This window comes from Macaca nemestrina, chromosome 7 (genome assembly GCF_043159975.1).
Source record: "Macaca nemestrina isolate mMacNem1 chromosome 7, mMacNem.hap1, whole genome shotgun sequence".
In the NCBI taxonomy this organism is placed as follows: domain Eukaryota; kingdom Metazoa; phylum Chordata; class Mammalia; order Primates; family Cercopithecidae; genus Macaca; species Macaca nemestrina.
Genome location: NC_092131.1, coordinates 169,361,993 through 169,382,894, shown reverse-complemented (window position 1 = coordinate 169,382,894; position 20,902 = coordinate 169,361,993). Strand labels below are relative to the sequence as shown.

General features: G+C 39.2%; 1 protein-coding gene and 1 non-coding gene across 15 annotated transcripts in view; one reads left to right on the top strand and one right to left on the bottom strand.

The window, feature by feature from the left end:
• LOC105467273 (formin 1) overlaps positions 1-20,902 on the bottom strand; it is a 468,877-nt gene that overhangs the window by 161,975 nt on the left and 286,000 nt on the right. For all 14 annotated transcript variants that reach the window (XR_011606208.1, XR_011606209.1, XR_011606210.1 and 11 more), the window contains 3 exons: positions 19,537-19,683; positions 18,389-18,448; positions 7,347-7,467 (listed from right to left, as the gene is read on the bottom strand). Coding sequence is in view for 7 of the 14 variants with exons in the window: in XM_071067172.1 (XP_070923273.1) it covers positions 7,347-7,467; positions 18,389-18,448; positions 19,537-19,683 (328 nt within the window). In the remaining 7 variants the exon portion in view is untranslated. The remainder of the gene's footprint in view (positions 1-7,346; positions 7,468-18,388; positions 18,449-19,536; positions 19,684-20,902) is intronic.
• On the top strand, positions 14,796-14,900 carry LOC112424151 (small nucleolar RNA U13). The gene has a single exon (XR_003014822.2). It is a non-coding gene; the product is annotated as a small nucleolar RNA U13 (small nucleolar RNA).

Genomic DNA, 20,902 nt, shown 5'->3' with positions numbered 1-20,902 from the left:
CTATTGAAAAGTCTGAAGTCAGTCTGTTTCCTGACTCTGTGTGTGTCATATATCCCCATATCCCACCTACTTCTAGAACGGGGTGATCTTTCCTTTTTGTCCTAAGTATTCTTAAATGTTCTAGTAATAGTATAAATCTGTTTTACTTCCCCGTATTAGTCAAATATCACATGGTTAGTAAGCGGCAGAATTAACTTTAAACTTATGTCTTCTAAATCCTAGTTCAGTGTTATCTTCAACACACCAGCCTCTGCCATTGACACTTAACTGCCATAGACAAAGCTTCATTTCACTGTGGTTTTGTTTTTGCATATTTTTTGTATATTAATCAAAGACGGGGGAGTAAAACAGATTTATACTATTAAATCATTAAAACATTTTTAGGCCTTTTAAAATTAGGAACTCACATCCAACATTTTCAGAAATTTTCTTAAATGACTTTTTGCATATTTGCATAAATACGCACAAACTTGTGGTACGTGTAAGTCTTATAGTAAAAGTTGGATTGCTTCTCACCTCCTATCACTCCTGGATTAGAATTCAGCTTTCGTGTTTGATTAATTCATTTATCATGTATCCATCTGTTTTTGAGTTTCAAAAATTTTGTGGTTCTCTCTATGCTTCTAAACTGATTCTTTTAAAGAATTCTACTATCGTTCTAGAAATTTTCAAAAGGAACTGAAATTCTACATGAGTGTTCAGTCCTAGATGAGTGTTCAATCAACAATGTTTCTGCCACGGTCCTCCAAAAGGTTTCCAAAGTGACTTTTCCCCCTTATTAGAGCCATATTATTGTTTATGGGCCATGTTTTAATTAGTAATTAAAGAAAATTTTCACTCTTATGACAAGATCTAATTTTTGTCTTTTTTCCTCTTACAAGAAGCACTTAAACTCTCATGGAGGGAAAGCCCCTTGATGACACCAGGTGGCAGAGGTCATTTGTTCTGCAGGGTCAGGGCTGGTCCTGAGTGCAGGAAGCACAGTTTGCCCTGTTATGTGACTTGACAAGTGCTGGAAAACTCCCTTATCTTCCCATCCACATCAGGAGCCCAATACATGTAACTTCCACACATGCAAGAGATAACAAAACCTTGCAGGTTGCCTAGGGGTGGCCCTTTAGTCCTCTGCTATGAGTTCAGCTAGCCACATCAGACTAGTATGCTTTCTTTTGGGTCATAAAGGAATAAAACAGAGGCTAGGTCAATGTCAGAGAGACAGAGAGGGAGTCAGAGAAACTGAAAAATATTGACAGGCAGGAGGTGGAAGGCGAGAGACTACAATAGGCAGATCAGTTGAGTGGTTGCAGGTAGAGACAAGAGAAAGCCTGAATTCAGTCCAATTTTTATCCATAGTCCCTTTAGAAGATGAGCCACAGAACTAAGTGGGGCTTATTCTTCAAACTTAATCATTCTGGATCACATTGTTGGTGCTTTCAGAGTGAGCCTGCAAACTGTAAAAGAACAAAGTATGGCACAGATAAACCTGTTTCAAATTTCAGCCTTGCCAGTAGTAGCAAAGTAACTTCCACTTCCTTACTGTAACAATGCAGGTAATAACACTTACTTCGAAGGAGTTTTAAGAAACAGAAATGATGTAAGCGAATCTGCTGGTATTAAGTGCTAATTCAATGGTAAGTGTTGTCATCGGTGATGGTGGAAATGAACATGCGCCACACCCTTAACCGTATTTATAGACCCTTTTTCCACTGTCTACACTGGCAGGTAGGAGAATTTTATTGCTGGCATTGTTTAGGATTGCCAGTGCACGGTGATAATAAAAAATGAACCGACTTCTAGTTGACTTTATAATTGCTTTTAGATTCTCTACAGACATGCCAGATAAAAAACAGTACACCAAGTTAAATTTGAATTTGAGATAAGAAAAATTTTTTTAGTGTAACTGTGTACCATGCAATATTTGAGATACACTTATATTTTTAAAAAAATCCTGAAAGAAAAGTACTGGGCCTCCTGAATTTTATTTAATAAATTTGACAACCCTAAGAGTAAGGAAGAACCATCTTGCTTCCTAAGATAATATCAACAGGAAACACTTTCTTAAATCCTCTTTGGGGCCCAATAGTACTGACTGACTCAGGCAAAGACCACACTTTTGTCAGAGTGGACAGACACATTGGTTCCTGACGGAACAACAGCCAGCATGGCTGTAAGAAGCCAGAACCAAAGAGGATGGTGACGAGGCAAACTTGCATTAAAAGCTGGCTGAAGAGCAGGAGGAACCCTTTTCCCTACCACAACAACACAAACTTGAATATCTACTAGATTAGCAAAACCAGTTCTTAGCATTCCTCCTTCCTACTCATAGTCAACCCTTGATCAACTGCAGTAACAGGAAGAGAGAAGGACATCACACATAACCCCAAATCAACATGAAAACAAAACTGATTAAGGGTAAGGTCAGGCCCAGTGGTGGCTCATGCCTGTAATCCTGGCACTATGGGAAGCCAAGGCAGGAGGATGGCTTGAGCCCAGGAAATTTGAGACTAGCCTAGGCAACACAGTGAGACCCTGTCTCTACAAAAACTTTAATTCACAAAATTAGCTGGGTGTGGTGGCATATATCTGTAGTCCCAGCTACTCAGGAGGCTGAGGTAGGAGGATTGCTGGAGCTCAGAATATTGAGGTTGCAGTGAGCCATGATTGTGCTGTTACACTCAAGCCTGGGCAATAGAGCAAGAACCTATCTCAAAAACTAAAGAATCAAAAATCAAAAAGAATGAGATCAAGTGGTAGGTAAATGACACGTGGCCTTGTTTCTGCTAAGTCAGCCCTGCCCTCCCCTATGTTACTAGGGATCCTGACTCCTGCAGGCAGGACCCAGTAATGATCATTTTACCAACAACTGTGTTGCTAGTACAATTAATATCCTTTCTTCTTAAAGTACCTTTCACATAACTTATGTTCTGTAAAATATTACTAAGTATACAATGAAAGGGAAAAGAAAGCAAGCCAATGTTTCATGCTTTAAGTTAGGAAATGCTGTTTTAAACAGCATTAAACTTTTTTTTTTAACTACAGAACTTCCCAGGGGCTTTAATAAGCTCATGTACTTTGAATCCCTAGGATATGATTTTCGTACAGAGCATGTCCAGGTTTATTTGATCATAGACTCTTTCAGAGAGCAACAGTTGCAGTTCACATTTCATGTAATATTTTTGGGTGCTACTATTTGAGGAATCCTACATCTACAGTTTCAGCAGTGCTGCGCATGCACACGTGTATGTGTGTGTGTGTTTGTGTATGTGTGTGTGTGTGTGTGTGTGTGTCTCTGGTATTAACTGGTGCGATTAGAAAGAAGAATCCACTCCTTGGTGTATTAGTTTCTGATAGCTACTATAATAAATTAGCACAAACTTAAGAGGCTTAAAACAACACAAATATATCACCTTATAGTTCTATATGTTGGAAGTCTGACATGGGACTCATAGGCTAAACTCAAGGTGTTGACAGGGCTGTACTCCCTTCTAGAGGCTCTAGGGAGAATCTGTTCCTTGCCTTTTCCACTTCCAGAGGCTTCCCACATTCCTTGGCTCGTGGCCCACTTCCTCCATCTTCAAAGCCAGCGACATTACATCTCTCTGATCATTCTTATGTCGTTATGTCTCCCTCTGATCACAGCCAGGGAAAGTCTTCAGCGTTTAAAGATTGACTTTAAAGATTCATGTGATTAGATTAGGCCAGCTTGGACGGTCCAGGATAATCTCACCATGTCAACATCAGCAAAGTCCCTTTTTGCCATGTAAGGCAATATATTCACAGATTCCAGGGATTAGGGTTTGGACATCTTTGGGGGGCATTATTCTGCCTACCACATATGGGTGGGTAAGAATACCCTGAGAGTTCCAGCCAGCAAGCAAGGACAAAGAGGGAGAATGAAAGTAACTATTGCCATTGTTTGTGTTCTCCCAATTATTTCTTACAACTTCACAGTATCAGGGACATGGAAATTACTGTCTTGTTAAGGGATGTATAGCAATAAACAAAATATGGAACATGTTCCCAAGAACTTGGTTCTCTCTTTACAATGTAGAGAAGCAAGCACAAGTGCTCTGCGAATTAGATACTCCACAAACACAGGCAGCTGGCTTCTCAGCAACACTGGCTGCACTTCCCAGTAAAAGGTACATGCCCTTCATCAGCTTTATTGAAGCTGCCCTCACTAAGAAACTGTGCTGACGTTATTTCCTATGATGCAGGTCCTATAACTGTCCCGTTTTACAGGTGAGAAAGGGAATACTTTCTATGATTATGCTACTTGACAAGGTGTTACTTTCACTGAACCAGTAAAATGTACACATCTGAACCCAAAGCTTGATCTTAGTCCTATGTAATGTGCCTATTTGTATGTCTATTTGACAATCCATCTACCTGGACTTCTTCCCCCTTCCAATTCCAACCCAAAGCAAGTTCCTTACTGTGACTCTATCTGATCTGACAGTCTACATATGTGGTTTTGGGAGTGTCTGCACACGTCTGCATGCTTGTGTATATGTGTTCAGTAACTCTAATTTTTTTCTTCGTGAGGCTTCACATTTTGAAGGCCAAACTGATTGTCAATCAGATACGGTGACTTCTGGGTCAGAGGCGGGATACGTACTCAACACACGCCTTAGCGTCATGTCTATTTCAAAACGTGGCTAGATCATCACCTCTGAAACACTGGCAAATTACTTGAGCACCACAAACTTCAGCTTTCTTATCTTGTGAGAAGTCAAAAATAATATCTGCCTCACAAAGTCACTGTAGAATTAAAAGAGGTGATAGAGATAAAGCACTTGATAGATAATAATCACACAATAACTTATAGTTGATACTATGATCAATTCCATGCTCTAAAAACGCTATTCAAAGTTCTTGCCTCTCTGAAAGATGCTTAATGACAACTTCTACTTAAATCAGTGACACTAGTATGACCGATACCCATGGGTTAATTCACATTAGGTTAAGGTGTGTTAATACTTTTTTTTTTTTAAAAGGCTCTGCCTGCCTGGAGAACTAGGGCCTGATACTTCTTGAAATTCGCTAATCACATCTGGTTTAGCTTTAGACATTTTCTGGGATTTTGCCAGCAGCTACGACACTTTAATGGCTACAATAAACCTCAAAGCCTCATCAAATCTTTGCTGTATGTGTGAAAATTATGTCCTCTTCAATTAAACATTCAATCTCAGCTCACACCAAGGCCTTATGGAAAAGGAGGTGAAACCTGAATGGAAACGTAAGATGAAACGGACCGCCACGATTCTGTCCATCTTGCCAGATGGTATTTAGAAGAAAAAGAAATTCATTAGAGAACTTACGGTGTGTATTTTCTTTAAATATTTACTGGGTACCTTTCATGTGTTGAAAACACTGGCATCTCTAAAGATTAGCAGGGCATTTTTGTTTAAATATTCCATGTGTGTGAGGTGGGGGGAGTCACTTCCTCATTTGCCCTTGTGGTACTTCATGTATTTAGGTGAAGCCCCATACAAAGAAGAAAAGTAACAGACAACGTTCAGTTTTCTTTCCTAAGGCCGCTCTACCCACTTCAAAAGCTCTTGTATTTTCTTAAAATCGGCTGAGGAAAGTGTCAGTTGAGTACTGAGGGTTCCGGAATGACAATTCAGAGCCTCCCTAGACAAAAGAAGGTATACCAAAGTGAGGCACTATGGGGGAACCCTTGCCTCTCCACTCGCCTCCCAATTAACTCCTCTTATCCTCTTGCTATTTATCATCAAATGTACAGGGACGTCAAAGGGAGGCAGCCCCTGGAAGGAGAAGGGAAAAGATCAAACAGGGATCAAGTTTCGGCTCAAAGACTACAGGAGAGGTCAGGCCAAGGCTTTTACAAGGGGCCAAGAGACAAGAGGGAATGGGCATTTAGAAACGGCCATGGAGCAAACAAGCTCCTCTGCCATTGCTAACTCTTGCTGCCACACTGAGGACTAGCCTGGGCCCTAATTCTACCACTGGAGAGGGACAGACAAAAATGCTAGGTGGTAGCTTACTACGCTTTATTACAATAGTAATCAAGCTCCTCAACTTCAACAAGGATACAACTGCCAGTTCTTCAGGAGAGAGAAAATAATGACCACAAGTTCACATATCACATTTCTAAAGGAAGCATCCATTTGGTTGAATTCATTCAACCACATCAATGGGAGGAAAAAACCCCACATGCTCCTTTAAAAATAATATACAAGATAAAAATATTCACTTGTAACCATTATCCTTTCCATGTAAGTTTTATGCCCAACGTAAAAATAAATGGCTCTCTTTGCCACCAGGAGTACATCTTTCCCACTTTACTTCCATTTCCAAGCTGTTCTCGGCCTCAGACTTTGCTTTTTGAGTACTCTTTCACAATAAACATTTTTAAAATGTTTACTTTATATCTTGGTGTTAAAATATTCCTGGTTGAAGCCCTTCATTTCCTCAAGCTCTGCTTCTGGCACTCTGGGCTCCATTTCCACATTAACACGCTCCCTAAATCCTCCGCAGAGCTCTTCAACTGGAGTTATACAAGCTCCAAGGCAAGTATTTATATTCTTGGACAAGGAGATGGCTCCACAGTGAAAACACAAGACTCTAGAAATGCCAAAGGAAAATTCCTGCCCAAGTGAGACATATTTTCACCTTTTAAAAAAGCCAAAAAGGGGCTTTCAGCATTTTCTTTTGAATAATTAAAAATGCAAATTAAACTAAAATGGAATGTTTACTGTGGGCCTTACCATCATTATTAGACTCATATATAAACCAAACATACAGGAACATGTATGTGTGTATGTGTGTAACATGTGTGTGATATATATACTTAAAGCAGCAGAGTAAACTAGCTAATGTGTGAGTTCCAGAAACGAGAAACTAGAAAATGTGTGAGTTCTAATTGGATAGACTTGATTAGACTTGATCAGAGTGCAATAAATCTGTCTCTTACTGGCTGTGTGAACGTAACTTCTCTAAGCCTCATTTCTCTCATCCGTAAAATGGGGCTGGTGTAGTTCCAGCTTATTAAGATTGTTATATGAGACAACAGTAAGCATCCAGTAAATGGTTACTGCTATTATCATTAATAATGTTAGAACTACTAAATGTTAGAAAACGTAGATATAACAAGATACGGATATAAGAAACAAATGATCAACACTAATGAAAAAGAAGAATTTGAAAATACGGTACCTCTACACACTGTGTAGACTCAGAAAGTTTCGTGAAAGCTGTGGTGTACCATCACTGAACTCTGCACCAATCCCACTCGATGAGCCAGACCTAAATAATCCTCTTCAAACATTTTTAAAAAGTAGTCTTAGCTGTTATCATAATAACAGAACAGTTCCTATTACCTTCTAGTTGCCTCTTCAGTTTTCTCAAATCTTTTATGAGGTCTTCAAACTTGACTTGGGAGGCCAGAAAGAAATCCTGTGGTTCCGGCAGGGGGAAGACACTCTTTTCTGTTCCAGCTTCCTAAGAGATATGGCGAACAAAAGTACATTATACTTCCCAATTGTCACTTTCAGTTGAAATTCCAAAGCATCAGTGAGGGGGAAAAAAAAAAAAAAAAAAAAAAAAAAAAAGGCTTCTTTATTAGATGTCTGAATAAGAATCACAGCAATGCTCCTCTGCTATTCCTAAATTTGGACTTGTGACTTTGAAGTGCTTTCTTGTCTTTCACAGTATCTTTTTGGACTTATTGGCAATGAGGTCAGCTATGGCATGGGCCAGGTTCTATTTTGCCTCATGAATCAAAGAGAAAATTGTCAGGTCTGTCCTGATCTTGGACACTCTACTCCCATGAAAAATGCAACAGGGGAACACATGAAAGTACTTACATTTGAAGTCCCCGTTTGATTTACACATGCTAGCAATTAGACAAGTCATCTTTGGGGTATGCCAATGGGTGTGAATCAGAAGGTGCTGGATAAGAAGGCACTGCAATGGAAGATACAATCACCCTCCCATCACCTTTCCTCACCTTCCTCTGTGACTTAAAGCTCTTCTGTGTGTATTATGCATGATCAAATTCTTTGTATATGGGTGTATATACACATATACACCGTTTTTTTTTTGGGTTTTTTTTGAGATAGGTCCTTGCTTTGTCACCCAGGCTTGAGTGCACTGACACAATCATGGTTCACTGCAGCCTTGACCTCCCAGGCCCAAGCGATCCTTCTAGTTCAGCCTATTAGCTGGGACCACCGGTACGTGCCAACATATCCAGCTAATTTTTAATTTTTAATTTTTTGTAGAGACAGGGTCTCACCATGTTGCCCAAGCTGGTCTCTAACTCCTGGGCTCAAGTGATCCTCCAGCCTTGGCTTCCCCAAAACTCTTCATATATTTGAAAAGTTTTTGCAAATGTTGTTTGGCTTATCTTAGGAGACTGAGGGCAGGGTGGGGTACAGTTTTAACAAGCTCCACTGCTATACCAAATAGAGGATTCTCAGCTGAGAAACGTCTTGAAGGACAAAAGCTTCAGGTACAATGAAACATAAGCTGAACCTCAAATATCTTTTCCAGACTAGCTAGCTTTCTCCCTGAGTTGTTTAACGTAAGTTTTGTATCTTGCATGTCTTAGGCAGTCTTCAATTATGCCTCTCTCCGCACAGGCTACTTTGCCAGTTTTCCTTCACATTCCATCTTCCCTACTGCCATTAGGACTAATTCCAAACTCTAAAACTGCTTTACAAGGCACTTTATGATCTGGCCTCTGTCTACATCTCTGGCCTCATTTCTACCTTCTCCCTATCTCCAACTCCCTCTAGACCTTCATGAAAGAGACCACGATCTCTGGCTTCTAGGCCTTTGTCTATAAAACGGTCCCTTTCTGACCCTTCCCTAGTGCCTCCTTACACTTCCTTGTTCATACTCATCTTGTAAGTCTTAAAACAAACGTCCTTCCTTAAAGATTTCCCCTAACCCCCAGCAGGTGGGTGTTTCTCCCCTGTTCCCCAAATGCTTATGATGCTTATATTATCACAGCATTTATCACCATTAATTTTTTTTACCATAAGTTATTGGGGTACAGGGGGTATTTGGTTGCATAAGTTCTTTAGTGGTGATTTGTGAGATTTTTGGTTCACCCATCACCCAAGCAATATACACTGCACCCTCTTTGTAGTATTTTATCCCTCATCCCCCTCCCACTCTTATCCCCAAGTTCCCACAGTCCATTGTACCATTCCTATGCCTTTGCATCCTCAGAGCTTAGCTCCCACATATCAGTGAGAACATACGATGTTTGGTTTTCCCTTCCTGAGTTACTTCACTTAGAATAATATTCTCCAATCTCATCCGGGTCGCCGAAAATGCTGTTAATTCATTCCTTTTTGTGGCTGAGTAGTATTCCATTGTATATATATATCACAGCTTCTTTACCCACTCTTTGATTGATGGACATTTGGATTGGTTCCATGATTTTGCAATTGTGAACTGCGCTGCTATAAACGTGCGTGTCCAAGTATCTTTTTCATGTAATGACCTATTTTCCTCTGGGTAGATACCCAGTAGTAGGATTGCTGGATCAAATGGTAGTTCTACTTTCAGTTCTTTAAGGAATCTCCACACTGTTTTCCATACTGACTGTACAAGTTTACATTCCCACCAGCAGTGTAGAAGTGTTCCCTGATCACTGCATCCATGCCAACATCTGTTTTTTGATTATGGCCATTCTTGCAGGAATAAGGTGGTATCACATTGTGGTTTTGATCTGCATTTCCCTGATCAATAGTGATGCTGAGCATTTTTTCATATGTTTGCTGGCCATTTGTATATCTTCTTTTGAGAATTGTCTATTCATGTACTTAGCCCACTTATTGATCAGATTGTTTTTTTCTTACTGATTTGAGTTCATTGTAGATTCTGGATATTAGTCCTTTGTCAGATGTATACATTGTGAAGATTTTCTTCCACTCTGTGGGTTGTCTGTTTATTCTTCTGACTGTTCCTTCTGAGGTGCAAAACCTCTTCAGTTTAAGTCCCAACTACTTATCTTTGTTTTTAGTGCATTTGCTTTTGGGTTCTTGGTCATGAAACCCTTGCCTAAGCCATTATCAAGAAGGGTTTTTCCACTGTTATCTTCTAGAATTTTTAGTTTCAAGTCTTAGATTTAAGTCCTTAATCCAACTTGAGTTGATTTTTGTATGAGGTGAGAGATGAGGATCCGGTTTTGTTCTCCTACATGTGGCTAGCCAATTATCCCAGCACCATTTGTTGAAAAGGGTGTCCTTCTCCCACTTTATGTTTTTGTTCGCTTTGTCGAAGATCAGTTGGCTGTATTTGGGTTTATTTCTGGGTTCTCTATTCCGTTCCACATAGAATTCCATCCCTATTCTATTTTTTTTTTTTTTTGAGACGGAGTCTCGCTCTGTCACCCAGGCTGGAGTGCAGTGGCCAGATCTCAGCTCACTGCAAGCTCCGCCTCCCGGGTTTAGCCATTCTCCTGGCTCAGCCTCCCAAGTAGCTGGGACTACAGGCGCCCGCCACTTCGCCCGGCTAGTTTTTTGTATTTTTTTAGTAGAGACGGGGTTTCACCGTGTTAGCCAGGATGGTCTCGATCTCCTGACCTCGTGATCCGCCCGTCTCGGCCTCCCAAAGTGCTGGGATTACAGGCTTGAGCCACCGCGCCCGGCCCCCTATTCTATTCTATGTGCCTATTTTTATACCAGTACCACACTGTTTTGGTGACTATGGCCTTACAGTATGGTTAACATCAGGTAGTGTGATGCCTCCAAATTTCTTCTTTTTGCTTAGCCTTGTTCTGGCTATGTGGGCTCTTTTTTGGTTCCATATGAATTTTAGAATTGTTTTTTTCTTTTTTTTGAGATGGAGTCTTGCTCTGTTGCCCAGGCTGGAGTGCAGTGGCATGATCTCGGCTCATTGCAAGCTCCGCCTCCCGGGTTCACACCATTCTCCTGCCTCAGCCTCCCGAGTAGCTGGGACCACAGGCGCCCGCCACCACACCTGGCTAATTTTTTTTTTTTTTTTTAATTTTTAGTAGAGACAGGGTTTCACCATGTTAGCCAGGATGGTCTCAATCTCCTGACCTCGAGATCCGCCCACCTTGGCCTCCCAAAGTGCTGGGATTACAGGCGTGAGCTACTGTGCCCGGCCTAGAGTTGTTTTTTCTAATTCTGTTAAGAATGATGGTGGTGTTTTGATGAGGATTGCACTAAATTTGTAGATTGCTTTTGGCAGTATGGTCATTTTCACAATATTGATTCTACCCATCAATGAGCATGGGATGTGTTTCCATTTGTTAGTGTTGTCTATGATTTCTTTCAGCAATATTTTGTAGTTTTCCTTGTGGAGGTCTTTTGACTCCTTAGGTATATTACTAAGTGTGTGTGTATGTATATATATATATATATATATATATTTACAGCTATTGTAAAAGGGGTTGAATTCTTGATTTGATTCTCTGCTTGGTCACTGTTGGTGTATAGAAGAGCTACTGATTTGTGTACATTAATCTTGTATCTGGAAACTTTGCTGAATTCTTTTATCAGTTCTAGGAGCTTTCTGGAAGAGTCTTTAGGGTTTTCAAGGTAAACAATCATATTGTCAGCCAACAGTGACAGTTGACCTCCTCTTTACTGATCTGGATACCCTTTATTTCTTTCTCTTGTTTAATTGCTCTGGTTAGGACTTCCAGTACTATGCTGAAGAGGAGTGATGTGAGTGGGCATCCTTGTCTTGTTACAGTTCTCAGAGGGAATGCTTTCAACTTTTCCCCATTCAGTACTATGTTGGCTGGGGGCTTGTCATAGATGGCTTTTATTACATTAAGATACGTCCCCTGTATGCAGATTTTGCTGAGAGTTTTAATCATAAAGCGATGCTGGATTTTGTTGAATGCTTTTTCTGCATCTATTGATATGATCATGTGATTTTTGTTCTTAATTCTGTTTATGTGGTGTGTCACATTTATTGACTTGCATATGTTAAACCATCCCTACATTCCTGGTATGAAACCCACTTGATCATGGTGGATTATCTTTTTGATATATTGTTGGATTCGGTTAGCTAGCATTTTGTTAAGGATTTTACCATCTATGTTCAACAAGGGTATCAGTCTGTAGTTTTCGTTTTTGGTTATGTCCTTTCCTGATTTTGGTATCAGGGTGACACTGGCTTCATAAAATGAATTAGGGAGCGTTCCCTCTTTCTCTATCTTGTGGAATAGGGTCAAAAGGATTGGTACCAATTCTTCTTTGAACGTCTGGTAGAATTCTGCTGTGAATCCACCTGGTCCTGGACCTTTTTGTGTTGGTAATTTTTAAATTATCATTTAATTCTTGCTGCTTGTTATTGGTCTGTTCATGGTATCTAATTCTTCCTGATTTAAGATAGGAGGATTGTATTTTTCCAGGAATTTATCCATCTCTTCTAGGTATTCTAGTTTATGTATCACCATTAATTTTTAAATTGCCATGTTATCTTGTACATCTTGCCCATTAGACTCTAAACACCTCAGAGGCAGAAACTGTGTCTTGTTCTTGGTATAGTAAACAACATCTGGCATATCAATAAGCTTTATTTTTGGTTGACGGGCACTACTACAGAGGGTCTATAAAACATGGTTCTGAGATGTATGTACCTTTAGCAGGAGACATCTAATTTATCACTATGTTTTCTTGTGGTTTCAGGAATCCTCTTGACCCTTCCTCCTTAAGGCCACTAGCTTCATTAGGGATGCTAGGATATGGTAGTTTTCTTCATTTTATTAGACACAATATACTTTTTTCCTCCCATCTTCATATAGTTATTTTACTACTTTAAAACAGAAGCAGTACTCTCGTCTGAGTGCCAACATGGAACAACATCTAAGAGCCTCACTACGAAGCTCCATGCTAATCTACACTAGAAGAACTCAGACATAGTATTTCTTTCTATTTTTCAAAACTTTATCAGATTCAGTCTTGGTTTTGATTGTGTGTGTGTGTGTTTGTGTGTGCACGCACGCTAGAAAAAGAGGAACGTATGTTGCTAAATGTATCAGGCTGGTAGCAGCTCTTATGAACGCTGCTTAATTAGAGTTCAAACGGCATGACTCTACATGGGTTTCTTTAAATTTCACAGACCAAGACTTGGACCAAAAACCAGGCATGAGAAGAAGGAAGCGGGGAGCAGGAGTCACCTTTCTCTAGCTAATTGCTCATCACCACTAACCACAGAAATCATCACTTAGGCTCCTAGAGGAAAGAGCTAGTTTCATAAATCACACAATTCTACACTCTTGTTGAGTGAAATGCATTTTGCACAGTAAACGCCAGAAGAGCACCACACTAATGTGGGCTTATTTTTTCTAGATTGGGCCATCCCATGTTTGAAACTGTTCTCATTGTTAGATTTTCCTCTGTCAAGTTGATTCCACTGGGTTCAGCTCTTTTCAACCACAACTATACTCCACAGGCAAATTTCAGCCTTCCCACACGATGCATCTGACTTGGCTGAGGTAGGCACTACCATGCCAACCTAGGGTTAGAAATGTCACCCTCAAAGATTCTTCAGGATAACTCTTCTGCCACACTAGTACCTGCTGTCAAAACCTAGGGTACGTGCTTATGTGCCTGCTGCAGCTTCTTAATTTCCTGAAGCTAAATACACCTTCCTCACTCCACCAGAAAACAGCTCTCATCTCCTCATATCTAGTTCTCTACAGATGCCACTTGAATTCCACCTTTGTGAATATTAACATTACATCCAGTTCAGCAAGTTTTATCAGACACCTGTATTACAAACAATAAAAAAGAGACAACGGCCAGGCATGGTGGCTCACACCTGTAATCTCAGCACTTTGGGAGGCCAAGGTAGGTGGATCACTTGAGGTCAGGAGTTCGAGACCAGCCTGGCCAACACAGTGAAACCCCGTTTCTAAACAATACAAAAAAACTAGCTGGGCGTGGTGGTGCACGCCTGTAGTCCCAGCTACTCGGGAGGCTGAGGCACGAGAATTGCTTGAACCTGAGTGGCGGAGGTTGCAGTGAGCCGACTGCATCACTGCACTGCAGCCTGGGCAACAGAGCACGACTCCATCTCAAACCAAAAAAAAAAAAAAAAAAAAAAAAAAAAGAGAGACAACAATGAATTCTGAACCTCAAGAACCAATGTCAAGATAATAGGTAATTCCTCATAAACACATACAAGGCAGAATAAGAGGCATCTTGAGAGAGATTCAAATGAAGTAATTCCAGGCTTCAAAGCTGAGGGCTTCAAAGCCTTCCTTCAAAGATCAGGATGTTAGCAACGACCTCATAGAAAGGTCATGTAAGATCACACTAAGTTATTTTTCACTGCATCTTTTTTCCCTTTTACAAAAGGGATACATGTTCATTATGTTTAGTAATAGAAAGACAGAAGACAGTAAAGAAAACCCCTTACAATCCTAACATCCAGAAAGAAACATTTTAATGTATTTTTTTCAGGTTTTTCTGTGTGATTGTGTGTGATTTATATTTATCTATTACATATTGGGTATTACACTGGATGTTATGTTGAAACACATGCTTGTAAATTAAAAACAGATCAAAAATATTTTCTAATACCACTACATTCTCTCCTATACACTCTGCACATGAGTATATTACTCCAGTGTGTGACTCTAGAACAATTTATTTGACCTTGGTCTCTATCATTGTACACCTACTAAAATTTTTCCAATATTTTGCTATTATAAGCTATTATAAGTAAATAGTCATTAAATCCTTAGTTGTTTTCTTAGGGTAGAAATTTCTTAAAAGGTTACACATATTTCTAGGACTTTTGATACAGAAAGGTGGAAAACCTTGCTTTGGATCCTTTTGTAGTTCATGAGTGTGATAGACTGGGTGTTCGTATGCATGTGTGAGATGTGCCACCATCGAACCTTGTTATGATATGGACACATTACCTGTCTGACATGAAGAAAAAAGAAAAGGAAAAAATGAAAAAATGGGGAAAAAAGGAAAACAAAAAGAGAAAAACAAACAAAAAAACCCACAACCTTGCTTGCCCATAAAGCATATATGTATAAATTAGGAAAATGTGTTCCCTGTAGATGGGAACAGCTTTCTGGGCAAACAGCTCGACAAGCACGTGGCATCTTTATGTGAATTTAAGTGTGCCCTTTATAGGATATATAATTTGGTGAATCAAGGGCAGGCTAGATATGAGTCCCATTTGACTTAGAGATCTTAAACACAGAATAACCTGATTTACCATATATGACAGTCCTGAGAAAGGTTTGATCAATTTACAGTGCTAATTCTATATATCTAGTTGGCAATTTATGTCTTCTATATTTTGTAAATTGCCTGTGATATATTTTGCCATTCTTTTAAAATAAGGAAGAAAGTTTTTTTTCTTGTTAATTCTCAAGAGTTCATTGTCTATTATGTTGTAAACATTTTCCCAGTATGTTATTTTGATTTTGGTTTTAAGTCATTTTTGAGATAGTATTTTAAAATTGTAATTAGGAATTAAAGTTTTTTAGTTTTATGCATTGAAAGTTATTCTCACCTTTTATGGTTTCTGCCTTAGACTGAACACTTTGAAAGGATTTTGCTACTTCAAAATCAGTATTTACCTACACTTTTGTCACGTCTTACTGATTTTATTTTTCGTTTATTTCTACACTTAACTCTTTTGTTCTTTAAAAATTTGCTCTGGTCTCTGGTATGAGGTCTAGGAGATAACTGAATTTCTTTTTCTTCCCAATTACTTGAAATTTCTCTTTTATCACATATTTATTTAGATCCATTTCTGAGATTTCTTTTTCATGTTCTTCAAGATTTTTGATGTTATTCTACCATTCTACACTTTTAATTATTATAGCTCTATAATATATTAGAATATGTAAATGAATGATTCTGTCTTCATTTTTAAGTCCTGGTCAAATTTTTATCTAATTATTTTTATATATAATATTTAAAATTATTTTGTCAACTTCTAAGGTTGATTAGAATTTTGACTGGTACCATGAGGACATAGTGCCAATGCTTGTTGTGGTAAAAAATAAACAAAAAACCCCCATATAACATGGTATCTATTCTCTTAAATTTTTAAGTGTACAGTATTGTTAGCCATAAGCACATTGTTGTACAAATCTCTAGAACTTTTTCATCTTACATGACTGAAACTTCATATCCTCAATTCTCCATTCCCCCATCATTCATTCTACTTTCTGTTCCTTTTGGTTTGACTACTATAGATACTCATGTAAGTAGAATCAGGCAGTATGTGCCCTTCTGTGACTGGATTATATTCACTTAGCATGTCTTCAAGGCTGACCCATATTGCAGCATATGACAGAACTTATTTCTTCTTTATGGTTGAATAATATTCCCTAGTACATATACGCATTTTCTTTACCTATTCATCTATTGACAGACATTTAGATTGTTTCCAAATCTTAGCTATTGTGAACAATGTTTCAATGAATATGAGAGGGCAAATGTCTCTTTGAGATCCTGGTTTCAATTATTTTGGACAAATACCCAGAAATGAGATTGTCTGATCATATGGTAGTTCTATTTTTAATTTTTTGAGGAAATTCCCTACTGTTTTCCATAGCAGCTCCACCATTTTATATTCCCACCAATGGTACTAACTGGTCCCATTTTTTCTACATCCTTGTCAACATTTGCTATTTTCCGTGTGGTAGGGTTTTGGTTTTGGTTTTGATTAACAGCCATCCTAAAAGGCATAATGGGATATCTCACTGTGGTTTTGATTTGCATGTTCCTGAACGATTAGTGATGTTGGCACCTGTTGGCTATTTGTTTGTCTTATTTGGAGAAATGTCTATTCAAGCCCATTACCTGAGTTTTAAAAATTGGGTTTTTCTTTTCTTCACTCTATGTTTTTAAATTTTATGACTTTCAGTAAAATTACATAAATTTATTCACAAAGGTTTGGTACTTTTCTGGTTAAGTCTGTAACACATATATTGGTAACGCTACTGGGAAATTTTTCTCAAAAAATCTTTAAATGTATTATTTCCAGAAAGGAGTAATGAGAAAAAAGGGAAGTTTTATAAAAAGGCTAGAGACAAAGATACTCTCAGTTAGGGAGAACATCAGAAGTAAAAAACACATTAGTAAGAAAGCACAGGGTGTGTGTGGAAAACATCAGGTCCTGAGTTGGATCACAGAATACGTGTAGAGGGAAAGTAATAAAAGCAAGGTTGTAAAAGATTGGAATTACATTGGTAGAGTCTTAATTCACTTGAAAATGGGGAGCCACTTCTGTTTTGAGTAGAAAAGCAGTATGATCAGAGCTGTGTAAAGAGGGTGTGGGATGGCCTAGAGTGGTAGAACCTAGAGATAGAGCTGAGCTGGAAAGCAACTGAAATTCTCCAGGTGAGTGATCTTAAAACCTGGGTAAGCTGAGGTCTGCAGGAAAACAAAACAAAACAAAACAAAACAAGGAAGGACATCAGAAACAAACTCAGTGGAAGGACAGAGAGGAGCCAGAGAAGGACAAGGTTTCATGCCTGAATGACCAAAAACTATCAAAAACTACGATATTCTTAACAGAAATCAGGGAAAAGTTTGGGGAGGTGGAAATGATGAGCCCGGCTATAGGTAGAGTGAAAAGAGTTAGATAAGCCCACCAGGAGGGTAGAAGACGGTATTATGGAGTTCATCAGTGCCTCACTTGTCTTCTGGATGAAACTGTAGGCCTATTGAAAGGCCCTGGGATCTTTACTATTCCTCCCTCGATGCCTAGGAACAATTCTGCTTACATGGATGGTTAGGCAGGAGTCCTGACAGCATTTACTTTGAGACTTTTACCATTCATATTGATCGCTGTATTTCTTAACGTCTTACAACAGTACCTCTTTCTTCTCAAAATTACAACTTCTTGTTCTCCATTTAACAAAAAGGAATAAAATAGAAAATTCTGCTCAGATGGACTCACACAGAAATGTTTGTTTCTAATTGCAAAAGGCCTCTAAGCAGAAAAGAAGGATTTTTCCAATTCTACATCTTCAGCCTGTTCATAGATTCGTTACTGATAAAATATTGGATATTACTGAGTCTTAACTTTCCTATTTTGCTCTGTATCATCCAAATACAGTTTCAACTAGAACCAATTACTGAGTGGATCTAGATTCCACAGAGAACCTCACAATCTGGCCATAAAGCACTGAGACAACTAGGGGTCTCTCTGAAGCTGTGTTATACAGTCGATTGAGATTCCGTAGATTTACACCACTGAATAACGCTTCTCTCCATAAGTCAACTAAACTCTCTTGGTTTCAGTGTGCTCATCTGTAAAACAAGCTGGAGAGCTCTCATATTCTATGTTGGGCTTGCAATTCATCCATCCATCTATCCATCATCCAACGTATGAATGCCAACAATGAATAAAAGTTGAAAGTTTTCCACGTAATGCCATTTCTTACCTGATCGTAGTAACGCAGGTAATACTTAACAACGTAGTCCACCAGATTAATCCCGTTATCCTAGGTTTAAAAGAGAAAGGTACATGAAAATCATTCCCATGAAACTGTCATGTTACATGGTTGAGAGATGAAAATCTCAGGTTGAGAAACTTCTGATTTGTGAAAACTGGCTTTCTCTTCGATGCTGGCAGGTTTTCCTTCCTCTGCTTTATCCCATCCATTCATTATGCCGGCTACATAAAGAAATGACACTATCCTGTTTGGAGAACAACAAACAGACGATCCCTCAAACTTCTGAAATAATGGCGAAAACAAACAAAAAACATTGTCTCCTTGTATTTTCTGGCATAAAGCCAAGACAGGCGGGGGCAGGGAGTGCTGAAGGGAACCAGGGCCTAGAACAGAAAAGCACCCCTCCCTTCCCATCTTTCAAAAAACGTGTGTTCTTAATGGTGTGAAAAACCATGCAGGCCAGCTTAAGCGGAGCGCCACGCCACTTTACGACCCCGGGAGGCCTGGGGGGGGGGGGGGAGCAGGCCCTCCCACAAGGCAGCCTTTGTGTCCTGTTCACTGGGATCTAACTCTAATTTGCCTGTGTGTTTCCCCTCCCTGCACCCCCGCCCCCCATGGGATGCCTAGATATGGGCTGGTTGTTTCTAAAGAGGTAGCTCCGCAGGGGTGTGGAGCCAAGGGATAGCCAGGCTCAGAGAGCTCGACAGTAGACCCCAGCCCAATTGTTGTGGCAAAAAATTGGTGATTCACCATGGCTCTGCCATTCAGGAATGAGTATACTACTAGTAGCCTAAACCCCAAACCCAAAGAGCCTCCAGCCTTTGCAGGATCCTGGTACTATATACTATCTGTTTTGTTCTCTCACTGAGTAGCAGCTGAATACCTAGTTGTGTATGTCAGAGCACACGAATATGGGAATTGGGTCACTGAAAATAAGGTCTAATGTGAAAAAAAACCTCTTCATTCAAAAGTGAAAAGAAACAAACAAACAAAAAAAACGCACGCTCTGATATAAATGATTGATGTTAAGGGGAGGAGAGAGATAAACGGAACAATCTGGAATACGTTTTTTAAAATTAAAGGTAAAGAAAGAAAATAATGGCAGATCATGGAAACTTATTACGAAAAATAGATACCCGACTTTTGACATCCTTGAGTTTGGGCAGAATTTCTAAGCTATATCCATCGGCTTGTCCCCGAGTCCTATTTCCTCCGTTCATATAATTTCCAAAAGCCAGAATGAGAGCTAAAATATCCTTCACACTCTTCATGTGCAGCAAGCCCTGTGATGGCAAACACCAATTATTACGGAGCTGAACGCCAAACGTACCCATGTTCATTCAGTAACAAATATTTACCGAGTGCTCAGTAGGCTGTCGGGAGGCTTGGTACCAACAGAATTAACAGTTGGTGAACTGAAAAACACACTTTACTAAGCCGTAAGTGTCTTTACAAACACATTAACAGCCATTTTTTCTACCCACTCAACAAATTAATTATAAACAGTGCACGTTTTAACACATGAGGATTAACTATTGGTTTTATATTTTCATTTCAGCCAGTTTAATTTTTAATACTTATTTTAAAATAGAAGTTGTAAAAAAGGAGTTGGTATATATAGTAAGGCTCAACCTTTGATGACTTCTAGGTAGAAAGGGGTTTACCTTTTGAGGATGTATTTCAGACTATTTATCTATATAACCAATACAGTTAAATGCAGAGCAGATATAGAAGAAGTATGTTCTTCTTTATCCCTGGATATAATTTTCAGAGGTAAACTGCAATAATGCATTTTAAGGCAGTAGGCCATCTTTAATAAATTTATTAAACTTACATTTATTAAGTGCTTGTTATATGTCTATTTAACTTTACAATTTCAAGCTGCTTAGGATTTTCTTTGGCTCCCTGTCTCATTTGTTTGTCCCCTTATTTATTTTTTACTTCAATTACAATTTTCCAATTGAAACTTCTTTTCTTTATAGTCTTAATTCACATTTTATCCCCCTTTATTTCAGGGTAAAAAAAGTGATGGCTGGGCACAGTGGCTCACGCCTGTAATCCCAGCACTTTGGGAGGCTGAGGTGGGTGGATTGCCTGAGGTCTAGAGTTCAAGACCAGCCTGGCCAACATGGTAAAACCTCGTCTCTACTAAAAATACAAAAACTAGCTGGGCTTGATGGCAGGCACCTGTAATCCCAGCTACTTGGGAGGCTGAGGCAAGAGAATCGCTTGAGCCCCAGAGGCAGAGGTTGCAATGAACCGAGATCACGTCACTGCACTCCAGCCTGGGCAAGAAGAGTGAGACTCTGTCTCAAAAAAAAAAAAAAAAAAAAAAGAAAGAAAGAAAAATGCAGCTCCAGGCAGACTTCTTTTTCTGCTCCTGCCTGTCAGGTATTATTAGTGAGTGTATAATTATAGTTTGGTAATATTTATTCTCTACTGAAATATCTCATATCTTAGTGGAAAAAAAAATCATGCCTCCAAATAAGGAACAAAGTACTA